At 24.0% G+C, this 22976-nt stretch overlaps 1 protein-coding gene across 2 annotated transcripts; it reads right to left on the bottom strand.

Annotated features, from left to right (window-relative positions):
* Nucleotides 1–884: 884 nt before the first annotated feature.
* Nucleotides 885–22930, bottom strand: LOC122505563 (high-affinity choline transporter 1-like). 2 transcript variants are annotated; one of them, XM_043617272.1, is made up of 12 exons: nucleotides 22439–22930; nucleotides 9396–9576; nucleotides 5422–5529; nucleotides 4560–4788; nucleotides 4233–4461; nucleotides 3673–3910; nucleotides 3380–3486; nucleotides 3203–3306; nucleotides 2762–3134; nucleotides 2107–2646; nucleotides 1556–2025; nucleotides 885–1076 (listed from the first exon to the last, which is right to left on the bottom strand). In XM_043617272.1, exons 2-11 carry the CDS (start codon nucleotides 9565–9567, stop codon nucleotides 1558–1560), a joined length of 2568 nt encoding a protein of 855 aa, XP_043473207.1. In that variant the 5' UTR covers nucleotides 9568–9576; nucleotides 22439–22930; the 3' UTR covers nucleotides 885–1076; nucleotides 1556–1557. The 2 variants fall into 2 exon arrangements, with proteins under 2 accessions (XP_043473207.1, XP_043473205.1); XM_043617270.1 differs by having other exon boundaries at nucleotides 885–2025.
* Between the last annotated feature and the right edge of the window lie 46 nt (nucleotides 22931–22976).

The raw sequence follows: 22976 nt of genomic DNA, 5'->3' as shown, positions 1-22976 counted from the left end.
TATTTCCAGATTATCGTGCATTTTGCACTCAATATTGGACGTTTTTATTTGAAGCAACGTTGAAATATTTTCTCTTGATAAGAAAAAAAATCAAACGAAACCTTTTGTTGATGCCCATGCAGTATAAAATTTTTCCAAGTGAAATACATTTTTGTTTCAAAATTAAAAATTTCGAAATGTTAATAAAAATTGAAATTTTATTTTCCTCTTTGTTGCATATATATAAAAATTGTACATTATTCCAAAAAGTGTCTAAAAAAAAATTTAGACATTTTGTTGATTAATTCGATATTTTAATCGTTGAAAAACTGTTGTTGAACATTGTAGAAAATTTTGTGTATTAATGAACAAATGATCTTCAGTTTCGTTTGATTTTTTTTCTTAATTAACGTTGACAAAAAAATGTTCGCTTATAATCAATTTTTTTTCGTTTAGTATGTGCAATTTATTTTCCTTCTTTTTTTTTTTTTATTAATAATAAGCGATATATCTTTGCTGAAAATTTACAGTTCCAAAATAATTTTCTCATTTTTTTTCTTGGTAATATATTTTCTTTTTTTAATTTTGTAATCGCTTTTTTTTAATAAATAAGTGCGATTCAATAAATAAAACTGCAAGAGTTGCAGATGAAAAAAACGATACTTACACAATGGAGGGATATTTTTTTTTTGAGCTGTTTATAACAGATCATTAGGATGGAAAATTTCGAAATCAGAAATTGTATTTTTCAAATACTAGGAATTTTTCGTCATATCTAAGATTTACCGTATGGGCAATGTATTTACAATTTTATTATTATATTTATAATAAATAAAATAATATTCTAATTGAATAATCTTGGTATTAATAATATTAATACCGTTAGAAATTAATTGATGTTTTATTTTAAGAGATGTAAAATTAATATTTACATTTATCTTTGAAGGATTTTTTTATGACTTATAAATTTTTAATGCAATATGGATATTTGTTTTAATCTCAATTTTCTATGAGTGGTAATTTTTCTGTCATAGAATATTGAGAGTAGTAATGTTGCTAGTTTATTTGCTGTTGATGTTACTTTTCGAGTCGAGTTCCTTTTATTACGATTTTTAGAACAAAAAATGAAAGAAGAATACTTAAGGTCATGGAGAGAAGGTTTCGTAAATAACTTCTCATTTTTTTTACAATTTTCAGAAATAGTTACAAAATTGCGAACAAGAGATTCAATATGGAAGCGCTATTCTCCACCTGCGAACGCCAAGGTCACCGCCAGATGGCAGTTGAGTCCTTTCTTGGAATTTCTCCTGCCACCTGGTGGCGACCTTGGCGTTCTCAAGTGGAGAAATTAAACCTTTCCTTCAGAAACTATTTTTTAAAAATGTCGAGAGTATGTTTATTTCTCTTTCAGTAAAAACTTTAAAGTACTTTTTATCAACTATATTTTCATAGTTAATAGTCAAAATTTACCCCAAAAAAAAATTGAATATTTCAACTTGAAACCACTAGTTCAGGAGGACTTTTCCCCACATGGTCTTAATGTTTTTTTTCGATGATTAACAAAAAAAATACTCACGCTTAAAATCTGCTAACAGCTTCGTCGTCAGCCAAAAAATAATTGCACGTTTGAACAGTTGGTGTATGCATTCCGCAAGTGGGACTTGTTACTGTTCCAAAACTCGAAATGTGAATATTCTTATCGTCAATTATTGACGAATGTCGAGCAATTATTGAATGAGGCCTTTTGTCTCTTCTGAGTGTCATACGACCATCTTCGGGACGAAGAGGCATTGACGGATAAGTTGGTTGTCTGGCGAGTGTCGTTAATATTCGATCGCCAGTTTCATTGAAACTATGATGCCTGACAATGCCTCTTTTGATTCTGCAATGTTCGTTTCCTCCATGACCACCCATAGCAGTTCCATGTGTTTTGCATGCCTCAACTCCTGGCACTGGTGACAATGAACTTGGACCAAAGGAGCCATTACTTTGCCTTCTGTCGAGTATATGAACCAGTTCCACAGACGGTGTTGGTGAAAATGTCCCCTGGAATATGTAAATATTGATTTAATTTTAACAATCATTTGGACCCAATTTAAATTCTAATTAGAGTAATGATTAGAGTACCTGTAATGATGGTCGTCTAAGTGTTCCAGTTTCCATTCCAATTAGTTTAACACCCTTGACATTTTTCTTGAGAATTCCGGTTCCATCGTGAAGATTTAAATTTAGCTCCATATTGCTGCGATCAGCAATTTTATCATTCTCCCCACGTAATTTATCTGATTTTGCATAGGGAGTGGAATTATTCAGCATCGTTGCATCAACATGCTTAATGGAATTTGGCAAACAATTGTTCATCTCCTTAATGGGTAACACAGGTTGACCCAATGAATTGGTCAGGTTTCTCACTCCAAGAATTTGGCCAGTGTGGTTGATAACTGGAGGATGGGGAATTGGATTCAATCGATTCGGTGACCTCACGGATTCTTGTAAGTTCTGCAAATTTCTCAAACTCTGATTTGCTATTTGAATGTTCTCCTCGGTGCAGCTCTTTGTAATTTGATAGAATTCATTTGAGGCGTCGTAACGATTCAATTGACTGTTCATTGTCATGCTGGTGCTCATTCTGTCGCCGTCCAATGTACTTGGTCCACTTGATGATTCCTTTTTGAAATTTGGAAAAATTAAATTTATTTCTGAATTCTAATATCGATACTATGATTAGATTATCTAGTACTATATAGGAATGGTAAAATTAGAATTTAATGTAGGAACTTACATTTAATGTCGAGTCGATAAGTGCAGCTCCCGAATTACTTAGAACAACTCCGGTCTGATTCTTTGATTTTCCTGATGAATAGTCGTCTTTCAAGAATAATTTTGTTATGAAACTTACAACAAGTTGCATTAAAAGTCCACTAATCATTGCTGTGGTTCGATATGGAAATCGTTGTGTATTCGTATTGCGATCGAAGAATGGATATTCGATGAAAACTGGTATTCCTACTGATTTCTCCCCAGCTGCTAAACGGCACAAAATACTGGTAGCAAATCCAGCGAAATACCCACAAGTGTTAACCAAAGAAGGCCAGTAAATCACTGAGAGAAGTTGTGGGAACAGTACAACGTATGCGAATTCAGAGCATAGAAAACTGGAAAAGCAAAGTTTGTTTAATGATGTTTATCTAGAATGGTATCTTTTCGGAAAAAGGAAACTTACGACATTTGATAAATACTGCCAAATGTGATGGCAACTCCGGTCGAAAGAGAAGTAACGGCAATCACAGCGAATCTTAAGATCCACTTCAATTCCCTTTCCGATGCCTGAAAGGAAATAAAAGAAAATTTATTTGATTACTTACATCTTAGGATTTAAATTTTTAGGATTTAGACGAACCTTTGGTCTCAGTGCGAATCTATAAATGTTTCTGGCAAACATTGAACTACTGGAAAGAATACTAGAATCTGCTGATGACATTGCTGCGGCTGCCATTGAACCCAAACCTAGGAGACAATTTTTTGTTCATGCGGATTAAAATCCGAATACTTTTCGAAATCGCATTTTAATTGTCAAAATAGTTCTTTAAATACTTTTTAAAATACTTTTGCAAATTTCGAATAGTTGAAAAATTTATTACTTTTGGTTTTGTAGATATTCAGAAAAAAGAGAATTTTCAATAGGAAGCTTACCAATAAAAGACACCCATTGGGGAGTTAAAAGCCTTAATATCAGAGGCAATATTGCGTTTCCATTATCTGTCGATATAGTTCTATTGTAGCCCTCGACTAAATACCAATCTGTAGCACGAGCTACAACGCCCATCAATGCTGCAGGAACGGCTAAAGCCATGCAACCGATCATCGAAGTGATCGAAAGTGTCCTTCCCATTGAACTACTTTTCATACTTAGAACTCGTCGGAAATAACCCTATTCAAAAGAAAATTACCCTCCTTTTGTTGTTGAATTACATAATACACCAATTTTTCCAAAAATATCTCTCTCTCTCAACAATTTGTTTCTCTATTTAATATTTCTGTACGGTTGATTCTATTGAAAGTGTCCTTTTGGATGTCCCAATTTTATAAAATCTATATTGTTTTAGAAACAATGGTTTTTAAATTTTAAACATGGAATCATATTATTGATAGTAGAGAGAGACCTTTAAAATTTGTCTGTATTCATAATAATTTCTTTTACAGGCTATTTTTCGGTAAAATATCTACTTTCTCAAATCTAAAAATTACAATACCTGCCAAGGAATGCCGCCGAAAATTAATAAAAGTGCTCCATCAGCCCAAAGGCCAAGATCCTCATTTTTTATTTCACCAATCCAATCTTGTCGTGCCAAATTTTTTTCAAGCGCCACTGCCGGATGGAAAATAATGTAAGGCGCAGATATTCCCAGACCGAGCATAATGCAAATTAATTGTAATGCATCAGTCCCAGCTAAATAGTACATTCCACCAAATAGTGAATATCTTGAATTCAAAAACAAATTTTTCATTATTAATCAAATTAATTTGTAATCTATTTATTCAATTTATTAACGGGAAAGTTTTAGTAATTGCAAACTCACATTGCTGCCAAGAGGGCGGATACACAAACACTAAGATATGTGTCTAGTCCTGTAATTACTGAGAGATAACTTCCCAAAGCTCGCAATACAGCTCCACACCAAAACAAATCGCCACAAAGTGCGGGTATAAACAATAAGCCACCAATTTTGGCACCGTATCGTTGCTGCAGTGGATCGAGCATCGTTATGTATTCCGCTTTTCTCATTGGTTTCACAAATAGTATTGCACCTGTTTTGGAAAATTAAATTATTGTTCTTGTTTGAAAAAGAATTGTGAGAAGAAAATGCCAGGGTATTCAATAGCAGATCTTTTAGTGTCCCCCTAGGAATTTGATTTCTGATTTTATTTTGATTCTTGACTATAAACGGTGGATAACAATCAGTTTTTCTTTTCTGGACCCCAAAAAAATCCCAAAAGTAAAGTGACATTAGAAACCCCTTCGTCAAAAATCCTACTATCTTTCTTCGTCTACATATGAAAGAGACAAAAATATCTTTTCGTCTTCATAGGAACAATTAAATTTGTTTTATTTTCGGAAATAAAAAAGCAAACCAAAAGAAAGCAAATTACTTTAGTCGAAGAGAAAGAAAATCTTTTGGAAAATTTCTAGTGTCTCAATTAACAATCTCATAATGTACCGCACAAGCTTCTTAAGTATTTTCCTCATTGCTGGAATTTAAAAGTAAAGAGGGATAAACATTTACATTTTCTCTCTTTTGGTATAAAAAAAAATTCAAGAAAAGAGGTAAAATCATAGGTTCTTGGATTCTTTTCAGAAACTCATAACTTTTTCTTCTTCTTTTTTTTTTCTTGTTATCAAGATATGCTATCAAGATACATCCTGTGTAGGTTTACTCGTACCAAAAAGCAGACTGAGACTGTAGCAAATGGGAACCTGGCACCATGCCAGACCTCTTGCGAACATCATCTCGGCAGTTCCATTCACGAAGGCGCCACCGACCCATGTCGCTGTAAAAAGAAAATTAAACAATATTACAAAGTATTAAAAAAAAGAAAACTATTTTACCATCGCATCGCCTTTAATGGCTTCATTTGGCTGATAGTTGTAAGGCTTATACTGAAAATTGACGTGTTCTTTTATTATCTACGAATTGCAATTTAGTTTTGCTAATAATTTTTTCATGTATTTTTGTTTGTCATAATTGGATGCTAAGGATACAATTCTGTTCACCTCCAACTAAAAATATTCCCCTAAATTTCCCCACCTTTTGCTCTATTTCTTTTTATATCCGCTTCTTGAGTTACTTTCTTTTATTATTCTTCTACTTTTTGGAGTTTACACCTCTTATTTCCAGAACAGAATTTTCATCTACAGAATCTACAGAATTTTCATCTTCGTCTTCTTATTTTTCGTCTTGCAAATTATTCTCGTTTCCTTTTTCGACAACGTAAAAACAAAGGGACATCAATTTTTTTGAACTTGAAAAATTAAATCTACTTTAAATTTTTAATCTAAAATATAGTAGACTAAAAAAAGTAGATTTCACTTTTCAAGTTGTAACTTGTTTGTTGTAAAAAGATACAGAAATGTTCAAAAGGAAAATTCAATTCATAATTTTGTGTCATATTTTTTATGTTGTGTCATCATCTCAGAGTATATTGTATATTTATTTCTTTCTCATCTTGAAAAACAGAAGAATGGTATAGTTCCTCCTTTTTTTTATTTGTTCTTTATGTCTCGTTTTCTCGATATTACCATTTTGTGCACCGCTTCATTTTATTTCTTCCTTTTTTCTTTCTCAGTTGTATCTTTGTGTATTAGTATTTGCTGTCTTCTGTGAAAAAAAAACTATTTCCGTTTGTGTAGTTTCGTTCTTTTTTTCCTGCATTTTCCGTACACGATGTATTCATATATATTCTACGAGAGTTAAACTATTTTTTGTATTGTAGAATTTAAAAAAAAACAGTTTGTATTTTAATTCTATAAAAATTTGAAATTAAAAGAAATGTTCAGTTTTTAAAAAAATTAGAATTGTCAGTCATGTGTAGAATAGATGAAGATTTATTATAACAAATTTTTCGAATTAGTAAAAAATTAGTAAATATTTCCAGTGCGTCTATTTCTATGCGTTGTAAAACTTGCGTAATATAAATTTTTAAAAAAGAAATCTCTTTTCCTTTAATCTTGATAAAATATTCTCTGTTACTTGCGATATTTTACGAGAATTGTAGATTCATTTATGTATTTATGTATGCATACTCATGCATAATGGGAATGTACACGGTATTTCCATGATAACTTTTCTTTGCAGACTATCTTTCAATGTGACAGCATCTTCTTGAGGAAGATTTGTATCATTATTGCCACTCATAGTGCAACAACACTTATAATTCACATTTCTTAGGACATAAAAGAAATTTGTAATTTACACAATCGAATTTTATTTTAATACCGAAATTAATTTTAATTAATTCAAATTAATAGATAATATTAATTAATTACAATGGTTATAATAATTAATACTATTAAATTAATTATAATAGTTATATAATTAATTTAATAGCTAATTATATAATTAATGAACTAATAATTAATAATATTGATAATTGAATTAATATTAATTTAAAGGGTACTTTGCAAAATTTAATTTCAACTTTTTACAACTATACTATTTTTTTTCTTGAACTATAATATTTTTTTCTTTTCTTTCTTTAATATATAATACCGGAAGTGTGAATGAAACTCTTTCTTTTTACCTTTAGAAAAGAAAAGCGTCTTTGCATAGAATTTTTCCATTTATACTCAACTTTAATATGCGCCCAAGAATGAGAGTGGTGTTTATAGAAAGTTAAACGTGCACATATTTATGAATTTTATTAACAAAAATTGATTCCATAAATAATTTTGCTAATAATTTATTTCGAAATTAATATTCCATCAAAGTAGATTTGAAATTAAAAATAATAACTTGAATTATATTTCTGAAATTAATACTATATTTATAATACATTGCTATTAATATAATTATTGTTACTTTTACGGACCAAAAATGAAAAATTACGGACCAATTATTACTGACAAAAATATAACCAGCCTGAGTCAAATAAGAGAATATTTTACTTAAAATTATAAATTAAATTTTTTCCTAACTGTAAAACATAAAGAAATCGATCACTCCGAGTCTTCGACTCGAAGTCATCGATATCTTCATGTTTTATAATAATTAAAGATGGTAAATTGATAAAATCATTATTTTAAATTATAAGAATATTGTACTTCTTCGAAATTATTTTCATTATTTTATTTCAATTATTATTTTTAAGAATTTTTCACTAAATTTTTTCTTTAAATCAATTAATTTTCAAAAAAGTTCTTCGACAATTTTTAAAATCCATTTAATCACAATATACAATTTTACTAATTTCAATTATTCGTAAATTCTACAATTAAACATTTATTAAATAAATAAAAACTTCAAATAATAAAAAAAAATTCAATTATACTTTTTCAAAAACATTAATTTCAAAATTCAATTATTTCTAAAAATTCACGCTATATTCAATTATTATCTAAAATTTTAATTAAAATTTATTTTTCTATTAATTTTTATTAGAAATCTCTACTGAAATTCAATTATTTAAAATACAAAATAATAATTTATTGAATATTTGAATGTTTCTTAAAATTCAATTCTCATAAAAAATTTTATCAAGATATTTTTAAATAATTGAATTTCTAAGAAGAATTTTACTATTTTTGAATATAATTAAATTTCTGCGAAGGATTTTATTAATTTTGAAAAAAATTTAGTTTCTGCCATAATTTGTAACTTGTTCAAAATTAAATTTTTTTAGTGTTAACAAAAATTTTTTTATAAATCCATTATTTTTAATAATTTTTTAAATAGTTTTTCGAGCATTTTCAAATTCATTTGTTTTTAACCGAAATTCATTTTTAAATCAATTTTTATGAGAAAATTCTACTAGAATTCAATTATTTAAATACAAAAACAATTTATTGAATATTTGAATGTTTCTTAAAATTGAATTCTTATAAAGAATTTTGTCAATAAATTTTTAAATAATTGAATTCGTTTGACGAATTTTCAAAAAAAAATTTTAATAATGATTACATTTATTGAGGAATTCGATTAAAATTTTATTTTAAATAATTGAAACTCTGCGATGAGTTTTACTATATTTATGAAAATAATTGAATTCCTAAAAAAAATTTATTATTTAGAAAATTAATTAAATCTCTGTAAAAATGTTATTATTTTGAAAAATAATTGAATTATATTGCGAAGAAATTTATAAAAAAATTTGTAAATAATTGAATTTTAGTGAAATTTATATTATTATATGAAAATAATTAAATGTTTGGGTAGGATTTTATTAAAATTTTTGTAAATAATTAAATTTTTTTGAAAATTTTATTAAAATAATAAATATATTGAAGATCATTGAATTGATGGAAATTTTTAAAAATAATTGAAATTTTGCCAAGAATTTTATTAAAATTTTTGAAAATAATTCAATTTCGGAGAAGAATTTAATTATTTCTAAATATAATGGAAATGTTGACGAGAATTTCAAAAATTTTTGGAACATAATTGAATTTTTGCTAAGAATTTTATTACTTTTTGAAAATAATTGAATTTTGCCTAGAAGTTTATTAAAAAATTTGGAAAATAATTGCATTTTGGAACAGAATTTTATTATTTCTAAATATAATCATTTATTTAATAAATTTACTGATTTTTCAGTTAAATAGTATATATAAATTATCTTCTTTATTATAATTAGGAAAAAGAAAATTGTAAAAGCACTTTTTTGTAATTTTTTTTTTTTTTTTTTAATGCTAAAATACTCACCGATAAGAGAAAATACTCCACAAAAAATTCCAAGATCTCTATTCCCCAGGAGCATTTGATCTTGTCCTTGTTGGATTTTTTTTCTCTTTAATACCGCCTCCCATATTCCAACCCCAAGGATTCCAGAATAGAAAGTCGCGAATCCTGCTACACCTGGTATGTAGAGCCCCATTATGGATTTCTAAAGAAAGAAAAGAGGAGTTTTATTTCAATATACATTATTTCTTAATAATATTCATTAGGTACTTCCTTAACTCATTAGCTTTCATCTTTTAATAAATGTACCATTTTCTCATCACAAAAAAAAATCTATTTTGTGCAAATTATTTCAAAATTAATTTTTGAAGAATGTCTAAAATAAAATTAATAAAGCAATATTAATAAAAATAATAAGAATAGGACAAAACAAAGTAGTAATAGTGATAAAATAAAATTTATATTTATAGAATTGAATAGTTCATTTTCGTGTCGTAAAAATTTTAATGTTTAAAAAGAATTAAAATTGCGTTTGTTTGTACCTAACTTTATTTTCATTGTTAAAAATAAGAGAAGATTTAAAATTATTTTCTATTATTTTTCTAAATTGAATAAAAAGTGTGAAAAACATTAAATGAAAGAGGAGACAATTCGCATTTATTTTATATTATTTATAATGCGAAACCTTTCGTCGAGGCGCAAAGCTCGGCGCAAAGTTGGAGGCATAAATTAAACAGTTTTTGATGAACGAAAATGATGAATGTTTGTGTATATATCTATATGTATAGAGAGAGAGTGAAAAACTTGTGATGAGGGTAACTGAGGAAAATTCACGTGGGATGGTAGATATATGTATATATATATAGCAAAAAGCTTTTCTCAGTTCAGAATCTCGGAAATTACGAGAGAGCAGACCTACAAGTGCCAAAGTTGAAGTTGAAGTGGGTAAAGTCTGGACCAGGTGCAGTCTTACTGATGATTATATGCCCAGAATTTTTTTTTTAAACATTAAAATTTTTACGACACGAAAATGAACTATTCAATCTTATAAGTTTATCAAAGTTTATCAACATCCGTATCTAGGCATTCTCATTACTCTACAAATTAATTAATACGGTCAAAAGAAAAACAAAAAAAAATCACAAGTTTATTAACATCTATTACGTGTAATACAATACATTAGAAAAACAATAGTTTAAAAATTAGGAGAACTTAATTATTAATATTTGAATTGTATTGATTTATCCTTCGGTGGTAGTCATTAAATAATTTAATTTACCAATTTCTAATTACCTCACTATTATTACCATATTTAATATTATTATATTTATATTATCATTACTGCCAATAGTGCAACAACAAATTTCTTACGACAAAAAGTATTTGTAATTTATACAATCGAATTTTATTTTAAATCACTCTTGTGATTTGAATACAGTCCTAACTCTAAAATTTTCTCATAAGAACTTTTTTGCAAAGTGCTGCTAATTTATTATTTATAAAAATACAGATTTTTTTTAACGCATTTTCTTTAATTTAAATCGAATGTTAAAGTTTTTATGTTAGTTACACTTTATCAAGTTTTTTTTAGTGCGAAGAGCATAAAAAATTCTATACGAAACTTTTTTTTTTAATCAATTGATGAAATCTCTTGAAATGGAATTTTAAAGTTTGTTTCCTTTAATTATCGATGTTTTGACTTAATTATGTGACGTGAAATGAAATTTTTTAAATTCATGGTATATTTAATTTTGTTTTTTAAAAAAAAGGATTGCGAAGTAAATTGAAATTTTTTGTTGTGAAAATAAATTATTATTTATAAAAGAATTCCGATTTAGGTCAAATAATGAAGAGAGAGATATTTTATTTATATTTGAAAATAATTAAAATTAGGGCATTAATTAATTATTCCTGGGATTTAATGGTACAGTGTGTATATGTGAAAGATAAATTTATGAAATTTTATTTTTAATTTCTTTGTTAAAAAGTAATAACAGATATTTAATATTTTATTTGTGCGTCTACTTTTTCGTTTTTTAATTTTTAATTTTAATTATCAAATTTAACTATGAAGCATTTTTTCTATTCTTCGGAATTTTATAAAAAATTCTTTGAAATTTTATAATTTGATTTTTTTTTTTTCTCATCGCTAATGCTAAGAAAGTAAAAGTAGATTTTTAAAAGTAGATTTTCCTTTTATGGGCTTTTGCTTTTGATGTGCTTCCATTATATTCGATCAATATCAGTTCAATATTGACTGAATTACATGTTATGTACTGCATTATTCCGCCTCTTTTTTTTTTTGAGAGAGAGCGATTTTCAGCTTGTTATATCTCAATGATGAAAATGATTTAATTGATCTCTTCTGATTTGCCTCCTTTCTTTGTTTATTTTATTTTGTGTATCAAACGAGCATATATAGGAAGTAATTCTAAATATCATTAGGAAAATGTCAATATTGTCCAGTTATGAAGCATTTTGCAAACATTGATATGTAAATACTCTTCTCAGGAACACCAATAAAATTATTTATCCTTTAATATCCGTCTATGAATATTCATCATTCGAGCGGATATTTTTAAAGGGGGAAAATTTCATTTTCAATATTATATTAAGAAAATTTTCTTTGATCAATTTTCGAAAACCAAAAGCATTTTACTATTTTCTATTTAATTATTTTTGTTGTTGTCATATTTTGAAGTGAAATTCAAATTTAATCGAACTGAAACGAAAACTAAGGTAAATGTAACTCTAATGTGTAAATAATTAAATTATACTTAATTAATGAATAAAAATAAAAATATAAGTTTCCATTTTTTAAATATTCAGGGCTCGAACTAGGTCCGTAAATCTCGTAAAAGTCCGTAACTTTGCTTGAAGTCCGTAAAAGTTCGTTTTTTTTAAAAAAAGGTCCGTAAAGTCCGTAAAAATTGTACGATATAATATGGATAATTCTAGAGAAATTTTTAATAGGTATTTACTATTCTAATAAATTTTTCCAAAAGAATATAATTAGATATTTTTAAAAAAATTAATAAAATTCTACATAACACTTTAATTATTTTAAAAAAAATAAAAACTTCACAGGAATTTCATTATTTTATACAAAATTTTTTTATAAATTTCTTCGCAATCATTCAATTATTTTCATAAATAATAAAAATTTTACAGGGATTCAATTATTTTTGGTAAATAATAAAAAATTCTTATTAGGAATTCAATTATTTTGATAAATAACAAAACTCTTTGCAGAATTTAAAATTTTAAATAATTGAATTCTAGTAGAATTTTCTCATAAAAATTGATTTAAAAATGGATTTCAGTTAAAATTTTAGATTATAATTGAATATTAAAAGCACTGGGAGCGTAAATTTTTAGAAATAATTGAATTTTGAAAAGGTTTCAGATTAAAATCTTTGAAAATTTGAATTTTTCATATTATTAACTAACTATTCTGTGGAATTAATTATTTTTAGAAAGTTTAATTATTGCAGATTTTTTTTATATTATTTGAAGTTTTAATTTCAATTCTATTAAAATTAGATTCAATGATTAAAATTTTAATGCAATTCTTCGAAAGAATTCAACTATCTTAATAAATATTAAAATTCTTTCCAAAAATTCAATTATTTTCAAAAATTAAGAAAAAATTCTCTACAACATTTCAATTATCTTTATAAATAGAAAAATTCTTTGCCGAAATTTAATTATATTTAGAAATTTTTTAAAAATTCATTGTAAAATTCAATTATTTTTATAAATAATTTATCGCACAAGAATAATAATTCAATTATTTTCATAATTAATAAAATTCTTCTCGAAAGTTCAATTATTTTCAAAAAATCTAAAAAAAAATTTTCAACATTTCAATTATCTTTATAAATGAATAGCAAAATTCTTCAACAAAATTCAATTATTTTCAAAAATTAAAAATAAAAATTCTCGATAACATTTCAATTATCCTTATGATTGTAGAAAAATTCTTCCTCAAAATTCAATTATATATTTCGAAATTTTTATAAAATTCATTGTAATATTCAGTTATTTTCATAAATAACAATATTCACTGCACAAAAATTTAATTATTTTGAAAATTAATAAAATTTCTTCGCAGAAATTCAATTATTTTAAAAAAAATCTAAAAAAAAAGAAATTGTCAATATTTCAATTATTTTTATAAATGAATAGCAAAATTCTTCGACAAAATTTAATTATTTTCAGGAATTTTAATAAAATTCATTTCGAAATTCAATTATTTTCATAAATATCAATAATCATCAAAAGAATTCAATTACTTTCTGAAGAAATAAAATTCAATTATTTTCAATATTTCAATTATTTTCAATATTTCAATTATTTTCAAAAATTCTTCTTAATTCAATGATTTTCAATATTCTTCTATTTGAATAAAATTTTTCCAAAGAATTAAATTATTAAACAAAAGTTTTAATAATATTCTACACGAACATTCAATTATTCTCCAAAAAAATAAAAATTTCACTGGAATTTAATTATTTAAAAGTGAATTTGCATACATTTTTTGGAAAAAAATCAATTGTTTAGAACTTTTTTTTATAAAATTCTTCGCTATATAATTAAATTATTTTTATAAATAATAAATCTCATTGTGAAATTTCAATTATTTTTAATACAATTTTAATCGAATTCCTCTAAAGATGAAATTATTCTTAAAAATTGTATTAAAATTTGTCGAAAGAATTCAATTATTTTAATATTTGTTGATAAAATTATGTATAATTGAATTATCGTAGAATTTTCTAATAAAAATTGGTGTAAAAATTAATTTCAGTTCAAGAATATTCGAATAATTGAAATTTCGCGTTAATTTGAATTGTAAACAAATGGATTGTAATTTTTCATTTTTGGTCCATAAAGTCCGTATTTTGAAATACTTTCACTGGTTCGAGCCCTGAATATTTAAATTCGAAAAAGGAATATTGAAAACTTTGCAAAAATTGGTTCATGAGTAAATATTGCATTTTTTCCATTTGGATTCTAATTTTTTTTTCTGACTATAAAATCAAAAAGAAAAGGATTTATGTTCTTTTCCATATCAATATACATTGGAAGTAGGGAGAGAAAAAAAATTATTGTAAAAGCAAATCTGGGGATTTAAAAAAAATTTATCTGCATAAAAATTCTATATATAAAAAGATTTTTCTTTTTTTTTATATATGCTCAATGTTTGTGTAAAATGAAAAATAAAAAAAAGAAAATCTGTTTTTCCAGGCACTCGAAGCTTTTCCAATTTTTTTCTCTCTCTCTATATACCACAGAAAGTTTAATATGATCCGTCAAACTCTGTGACCCTATTTGTGTGTATAAAATCTGTGTGATAGTCGATGATGGGAGGAGAGTTGCTAGAATAGTTTTCGGTATTATATCCCTCGTTACTTTAATGGTCGTTGATCCGTATTGACTTTGTTCAAGAGTCAACCGCCAATTTCATTACTCCAATATTGACGATGCTCGAGTAGAAAAATTTCAAAAAAAATATTTTTCTTATTTTTAGATTTCTAATTTTCACCTCGTTAAAAATTTTTAATCAGCTTCATGTTTATTTATACTAATTCTAATTTATTAACTTTCAATCGCAATGAGGATGAAAATTCTGTTGGGTAATTTATTTTCCATACACACTTTTTCAGAACTTAATTTTTTATTTGGAAATAAAATTTTGTTTTGCAAAAAGAAACCTGCAATGAATTTAATTTTATTTTATACGTGTTCCTTGAATCTGGTTTGGAATATTATTCACAGAAATCGAATACGCTTGGAAATTCAATTAATTTTTTTTAAATAAATTGAGATTGTATTAAAAAGATTGGGTGAAAGAAAAATTGGAAATTGAATTGTGATCTAGATATTTGGTAGGTCAGGTCATGACCTGAAGCAAACTTTGATAAACGTAGCCGCAAAGTGCTCATTATTAATTCATAATAAGTGATATTTACTTTTTCGCTGTCTCTGCTTTTCACTCCGAAGTGATAAATTTGGAATGAAAAATAATGGAATTACATTTTTTTTTTAGTTTTTCGAAATTGACACTATTTTCAGAATAAGGAGCAGAAATTTTACTTTTATTATTATTTAACACTATTTTTATTTACACTCATAGTGCAACAACACTTACAAAATTCAAATTTCTTTACGACAAAAAGAATTTGTAATTTACACAATCGAATTTTATTTTAATACTTTTAATAATACATAAAAAATTATAATGTAATAGAATTACATTTTTTTGGTATAATTTTTGAAATTTCTTTCGACAAAAGTTATTTGTAATTTACACAATCGAATTTTATTTTAATACTTCTGTACTAAATAATTTAATTGAATTTTGGGATAAAAAAAAAATAAAAATTGGTAGGAATCGAACCCTACTCGTTCTGCCGCCAGACGAGTGCTCTAACCACGTAGCTATCAAACTCATCATTCTTTTTTTCTTCTTTGACGATTTTTTATCTTAATTTCAATCGTATTTTTAATCTATAAATGTTATTTGTTTATTCACCTCGTTTATTATTATCAATCAAAAGGAATGTAGATAAAATTTTACAAATCCAGCTACAAAAGTTCTATGGAATTTCACTAGAATCATTCTATAGAATCCTTCTATAAGAATTCTAGTGAATATTCTATAATAAAATTTTCACAAAAAATTCAATTATTTACAAATTTTTTTAAAAATTTTTTCGCAATATAATTCCATTATTATTCTAAATAATAAAATTTTTACAGGAATTTAATTATTTTTCTAAATAATAATTTTTTTTTTGGAATTCAATTATTTTCATAAATATAGTAAAACTCATTGCAGAATTTCAATTATTTTTAATACAATTTTAATTGAATTCCTCATTAAAATGTAATTATTATTAAAATTCGTTAACCGAATTCAATTATTTAAAAATTTATTGACAAAATTCTTTAAAAGAATTCAATTTTTTAAAACATTCAAATATTCAATAAATAATTTTTTTGTAAATAAATGGTAAATGAATTCTTGAAGAATTTTCTAATAAAAATTGGTTTAAAAATGAATTTCAGTTAAGAACAAATAAATTTGTTTCAAGTCCATAAAAGTCAGTTTTTTTTTAAAAATAAAAGGTCCGTAAAGTCTGTAATTTGATTAAAAAATGACAAAAAGTTCGTAAATTGTACGATATAATTTGGAAAATTTTAGAAAAATTACAAATGATTGCAAAATTTCAATTATTTTTATATATATAATAAAATTCTTCTCCAAAATTCAATTATTTTCAAAAATTTTAATAAAATTCTTGGCAAAATTTCAATTATTTTCAAAAATTTTCATCAATTCAATGATCTTCAATATATCTATTATTTTAATGAAATTTTTCAAAAAATTCAATTATTTAGAAAAATTTTAATAAAATTCTACCCAAACATTTAATTATTTTCATAGAATAATAAAAATTTCACAAAAAATTCAATTATTTACAAATTTTAAAAAAAATTTTTTCGCGATATAATTCAATTACTTTTATAAATAATAAAATTTTTACAGGGATTCAATTATTTTTATAAATAATAAATTTTTTTTTAGGAATTCAATTATTTTCATAAATATAGTAAAACTCATCGCAGAGTTTCAATTATTTAAAATAAAATTTTAATCGGATTCCTCAATAAATGTAATTATCATTAAAAATTTTTATTAAAATTCGTCAAACGAATTCAATTATTTAAACATTTATTGACAAAATTCTTTATAAGAATTCAATTTTAAGAAACATTCAAATATTCAATAAATAATTTTTTGTATTTAAATAATTGAATTCTAGTAGAATTTTCTCATAAAAATTGATTCAAAAATAAATTTCAGTTAAAAACAAATGAATTTGAAAATGCTCAAAAAACTATTTTAAAAATTATTTAAAGTAATGGCTTTATAGAAAAATTTTTGTTGACACTAAAAAAATTTAATTTTAGAGAAGTTACAAATTATTGCAGAAACTAAATTTTTTTCAAGATTAATAAAATCCTTCGCAGAAATTTAATTATATTCAAAAATAGTGAAATTCTTCTTAGGAATTCAATTATTTAAAAATATCTTGATAAAATTCTTTATGAGAATTGAATTTTAAGAAACATTCAAATATTCAATAAATTAATGTTTTCGTATTTTAAATAATTGAATTTTAGTAGAGATTTCTAATAAAAATTAATAGAAAAATAAATTTTAGTTAAAATTTTAGATAATAATTGAATATAGCGTGAATTTTTAGAAATAATTGAATTTTAAAATTAATTTTATTGAAAAAGTATAATTGAATTTTTTTATATTATTAAAAGTTTTTATTTTTTTAATATATATTTAATTGTAGAATTTACGAATAATTGAAAATTAGTAAAATTGAACATTGTAAATAAATGAATTTTAAAAATTGTCGAAGACTCGGAGTGATTGATTTCTTCATGTTTTTCAATTATGGAAAAATTTAATTTATACTTTTAACTAAATATTTTCTTATTTGACTCGGACTGCTTATATTTTTGTTAGTAATATTTGATCCGTAAATGGTCCGTAAGTTTTAATTTTTGGTCCGTGAACTCCGTATTTTTAAATTTAAATAGTTTCACTGGTTCAAGCCCTATTACTAAGTTTAATGAATTTTATATATTTAAATGATATAAACAATTTTTGCCTAAAATTTGCCATAAAAATTTATGACAGCTGGGAAAAAACAAAATAAATTAAAAAACAGTGTGTTAGAAAAATTAGGTCAAGTATTTTTCGATCTGGTTTTAATTATAAAGTGTGGTAATTTTTATGAAAAAAAAAAAATTTTTTTAAAGGAAGGACAAAGACAATAATAAAACAACCTTCCGTTTATTCCTAAAGGTTCAATGTCGGGGTTAATTCTTTAATTAATGTGATTATCAATATGCAACTCAAAATATATATATGTATATATGTATATGCTACACTGAGATTAATTATACTTGGGTGAACCGGATGTCATGCAGGCGTATTTCTCATCAGGTTTATGCTCGAGGTCTATTGAACATATTATGATGGACAGTACTACGTTTAATCGAATTTTCAAAAATTACACGGAGAGAAATTTATAGTAGTGGGTAACATAATTGTGGTTAGGGTGACCATCTTTAATGCTACGTATACAGACAGCTATCTAGATAGTCACCGTTACCATCAATATCATCAGGAGTAACATCTTGGTAGTACGGGGTAGCATAACTATATTTTTTTTAGCATCTGGGATGGTTGGGAGTAGCATAATGATAGTATCGTGTAACATCATCTTTTTAACATCAAAATCTGACTATCCATTTCTCTCAGTGTAATTATAACCACTTAAATTATTAGTCATCTTTAATTTACAATGTTATGTAATATAATCTGATTCGTATATTTTAATAAAGAGAGAAAAAAAATTATGTCAGGTGAAATAAATTTTAAATCAATAATACCAGGTTGCAAAAAATTGAAAATCAATATTATACTATATTTCAGAAAGAGAGAGAAAGAAAAATTAAATTTTTTTTTTTAACTTGTATGGATTTTTTTTAAATAAAAAATGTATGTAAAAAAAATGTATGTTGTTTGTATACAAGTTAAAAAAAAGTTTTAATTTTTCTTTCTTTCTTTTTCAAATAAAAATGCATTATTTGTTTGCTATTTTTTTTGTCACTCATATAGTGTAACAATATTTATAATGCAAAGTTTCTCAAAAAGTAAAATAAAAATAAAAATTAAGTGAAAAGAAAAAAAAATTTGAGTGAAAATAAAATAAAGAATAAAAAAAAAATTCAAAAAAGGTAAAATAAAAAAAATTAAGAGTTAAAAAAATTAAAAAAAATAATATAAAATAATTGAATAATATTTAGAGAAAATTATGCAAATTATTCCATAATATATAAAGCAAGTGCTTTCAATTTAAGCCGTTGGATGAAATTTTCGTCTGACCATACGCTGACCTTTACTACTGCGTCTAACCAGTATTAAGTAATTTGCCAAACGTACCGTTCGTTGACTTTGCAACAGGTTTTCTTAATTAGAAATAAAATTTGGAAACATACTCATTTTCTTTTTTTTTTTTTTTAAATATTAAAATTATTTTTGAATAGCCCCATTATTTTTTAGCGTTTTTAATTAATAAATTTTAAGTAACTAGAAACTTTTTTTGTTTATAAAAAAACAATATTTAGAGAGGATTTTTTTTTTTGAAGGGATTGATTGAAAATTTATTTTCTTTTCTTGCTACTGTTATGCAAAAATGGTAAAGAAAAAATATTTGATCGAAAAAAGGGTGAAAGAGTATTTTAGTATTCTATTTGTATTTGTATTTTTTTTTTTTGGGAAAAAATTTGAATTTTAGAAAAAAATTGACCCAGTCAAGTTTTAACATATATTGAATTTTGCATGAATTGAAAGTTTTGCTTTTCTATTCGTTTATATAAAATGGACAGAAACTTCTCTCTAAACTGGCACGCATTGAAAAATCGACAAACGAGAAACTTTCAAGGGAAATGTGGAACATAAGCCGGATGCTGAAGAACGCCACTAGAAATAAATGAAGTTGTCTATATATATATAGTAAATTTTTATAATGGAATCCCGATTTATTCACTTGTTTTAGTGAATGAACGAGGGGGAGGGGAATATTTTTTTTCTATTCGAAAATTTTACTTTGTTAATTATTGTTTTCCATATAAAAAGCTTTATACATCTAATAATATCTTTCTATGTTTTTTTATTATTAAATCTTTATAATAAATTTAATTTTTTTTTGCAATTAAATTTCAAAATAATTTTAAAATAAACTAATAAAGTATTTCTTCAATTTGATTTCGTTAATGACTTTTAATTAAAATTTTTCTTTATACTTCAATTTTGAATAATTTTAAAATTAACAGTTTTTTAATACAATTTTAATACGTTTTTGAATTTAAATTCATAGATATAAACTTTTTAGATTCAATTTTTATTTTTAATAAAATTAATTCTCTCGTTAATAAACTAAATAAATACTTTTAAATGCAATTTTAAATTATTTTAACTTGAAATTTGTAGATTAAAAATTTTTTACATTCAATTTTTAATTAAAATGCAATTTTAAATAATTTTAACATGAAATTTATAGATTTAAACATTTTTAGATTCAGTTTTTATTAAAAATTTTTGAAAAATGAATTTTAAGTTATTTTAACTTCAAATTTGTAGATTAAAAATTTTTTACATTCAATTTTTAAATTAAAGTGGAATTTTAAATAATTTTAACCTTAAATTTACAGATTTAAACATTTTTAGATGCAATTTTTATTTAAAATTTTTGAAAAATTAAATTTATGTTATTTTAACTTGAAATATGTAGATTTAAAATTTTTTACATTCAATTTTTATTTGAAATGCAATTTTAATTAATTTTAACCTCAAATTTACAGATTTAAACATTTTTAGATTCAATTTTTATTTAAAATTTTTGAAAAATGAATTTTAAGTTATTTTAACTTTAAATTTGTAGATTTAAAATTTTCTACATTCAATTTTTAATTAAAATGCAATTTTAAATAATTTTAACCTCAAATTTACAGATTTAAACATTTTCAGATTCAATTTTTATTTAAAATTTTTGAAAAATGAATTTTTAGTTATTTTAACTTCAAATTTGTAGATTAAAAATTTTTTACATTCAATTTTTAAATTGAAATGCAATTTTAAATAATTTTAACCTTAAATTTATAGATTTAAACATTTTTAGATGCAATTTTTATTTAAAATTTTTGAAAAATTAAATTTATGTTTTTTTAACATGAAATTTGTAGATTTAAAATTTTTTACATTTAATTTTTTATTCAAATTTTTTAGAAAAATTTAATTTTTAAATTATTTAAATTAATTTTTCTTTTTAACAAAAAATTCTTTTCATAACTTACCTATTAATTTCAGCAAATAAATATTATAAATAATTTATTTAATTTTAAAAATATTTTTAAATATAAATGTATTTTTCTTACTGAAAAGATATTTTAAAAAAAATTTTTGGTAATTGATTTCATATACCTATTTTATATTGATCTTATATATTTATTTCTTAAATATTTATTTATTGTAATAAATATTTAAAATATTTAAATTTACTAATAATTTATTACTTATTAATTTTATTAAATTGCAATAATATTCTAATTTATCTTTATTTAATAAAATCTAGATTTTTTTAAAATCTAAACAAATTCTTTTATAGTTAAAAAATGTTTTGAATTAAATACTATTTCTAATTTAAATGATTTACAATTTTTATATATTAGATATTAAATTAAAATCTTTTTGAATCTTATCAATTATTAATAAGATTATTATCCTTAATAATAATTTATTACAAACTAATTTATTTACAAACTAATTTGTATCTAAGAGAATTATTTTTATTAAAAAGCAATTTTAATTAAATAATTCTACTTTTGATTAAAAGAGGTTCATAATCATTTTTATTTATTGTTAAATAAAAATATTTTTAATTCTAAACAAATAATTTTAGTTATAAAAAATACCTTCATTTGAATAATTCTATTTGTAATTAAAAGAGTTTTTTTTTATTAAATAAAAATGTTTTTAAATTTAAAGAAATTCTTTCAATTGAAAACTATTTGAAAGCTAAAATAAATATGAAGACTAAATACTAAAGGTATTTAAAACTATTGATTATAATTTCTATTTATTATTGGATTGAAAAAATATTTAAATGAAAAATGTCCTCGCCTATTTATTTATTATTGAATTTACATAAATATTTTTAAATCTGAACTAATACTTTTAGTTTAGTATTCTGAATTAAATAATTCTATTTAATTAATTAATTTTAATTATTTTAATTATTTAATTAATTTTATTATTTAATAATTCTATTTAATTTTTATTTATTATTAAATTAAAATATTTTCAAGTCCAAACGAATTCTTCTTGTTAAAAACTATTTGTAAAAATAGTGTTTGAAAACAAATAAAAAATTTGTAATTATTAGATTAAAAAATAAAAAATGTTTTCTACTTACAGATTTTTTTCAACGAACCACCATATCCTGAGGTTAAATTCGATCGCCTTAGTCCAGCATCTTCTTTTCAACAGCAGTCGTGGTCCAGGATCTCTTAATTCGGGAATTTCAACTCTCTCTCTCTCTCTCACACCGTCGCCGCTTAACACACCCAAAATCTTTGAAGAGAGACCCCAAATATCGATGAACGAAATTTCCGCCCCCCTCGGATTTTCCAGGTCAGTTGTAAATAATTAAATGAAAATTTAATACAAATTTCTCTTGTGGGTATTCCTTTTTGTTTTTCTAGAATTTTCGAAAATATTTTTTCAAAATTCTTTTTCAAAAAAAAAAATTGTCGGGATGGTGTGAAAGGATTAAATGCGAGAAAAAGAAACAGGAATAGTAAAAAAAAAATGTGTACGTGACTATCGTGATTCGCGTGGCCCGTGACCACACGCTCATGTAGCTACTCGGGGGATGCTGAAGAGAGTCAGGCCGTCAGGCGTACGACTGAATTCCAAATTCAGCATCCAGTTTGGCTCTGGACCACACTATC

The sequence above is a fragment of the Leptopilina heterotoma genome, unplaced genomic scaffold (genome assembly GCF_015476425.1).
Source record: "Leptopilina heterotoma isolate Lh14 unplaced genomic scaffold, ASM1547642v1 Lhet_36, whole genome shotgun sequence".
Classification (NCBI taxonomy): domain Eukaryota; kingdom Metazoa; phylum Arthropoda; class Insecta; order Hymenoptera; family Figitidae; genus Leptopilina; species Leptopilina heterotoma.
This window is presented reverse-complemented; position numbering and strand designations above follow the sequence as displayed.

Coding starts and splice junctions, on each gene's coding strand:
- LOC122505563 (XM_043617270.1), bottom strand. CDS start 9,567: ATGGGGCTCTACATACCAGGTGTAGCAGGATTCGCGACTTTCTATTCT. Junction 4,789..5,421: donor CAGTCTCAGTCTGCTTTTTG/GTACGAGTAAAC, acceptor TTTCCAAAACAG/GTGCAATACTATTTGTGAAA. Junction 2,026..2,106: donor TTAGACGACCATCATTACAG/GTACTCTAATCA, acceptor TACATATTCCAG/GGGACATTTTCACCAACACC.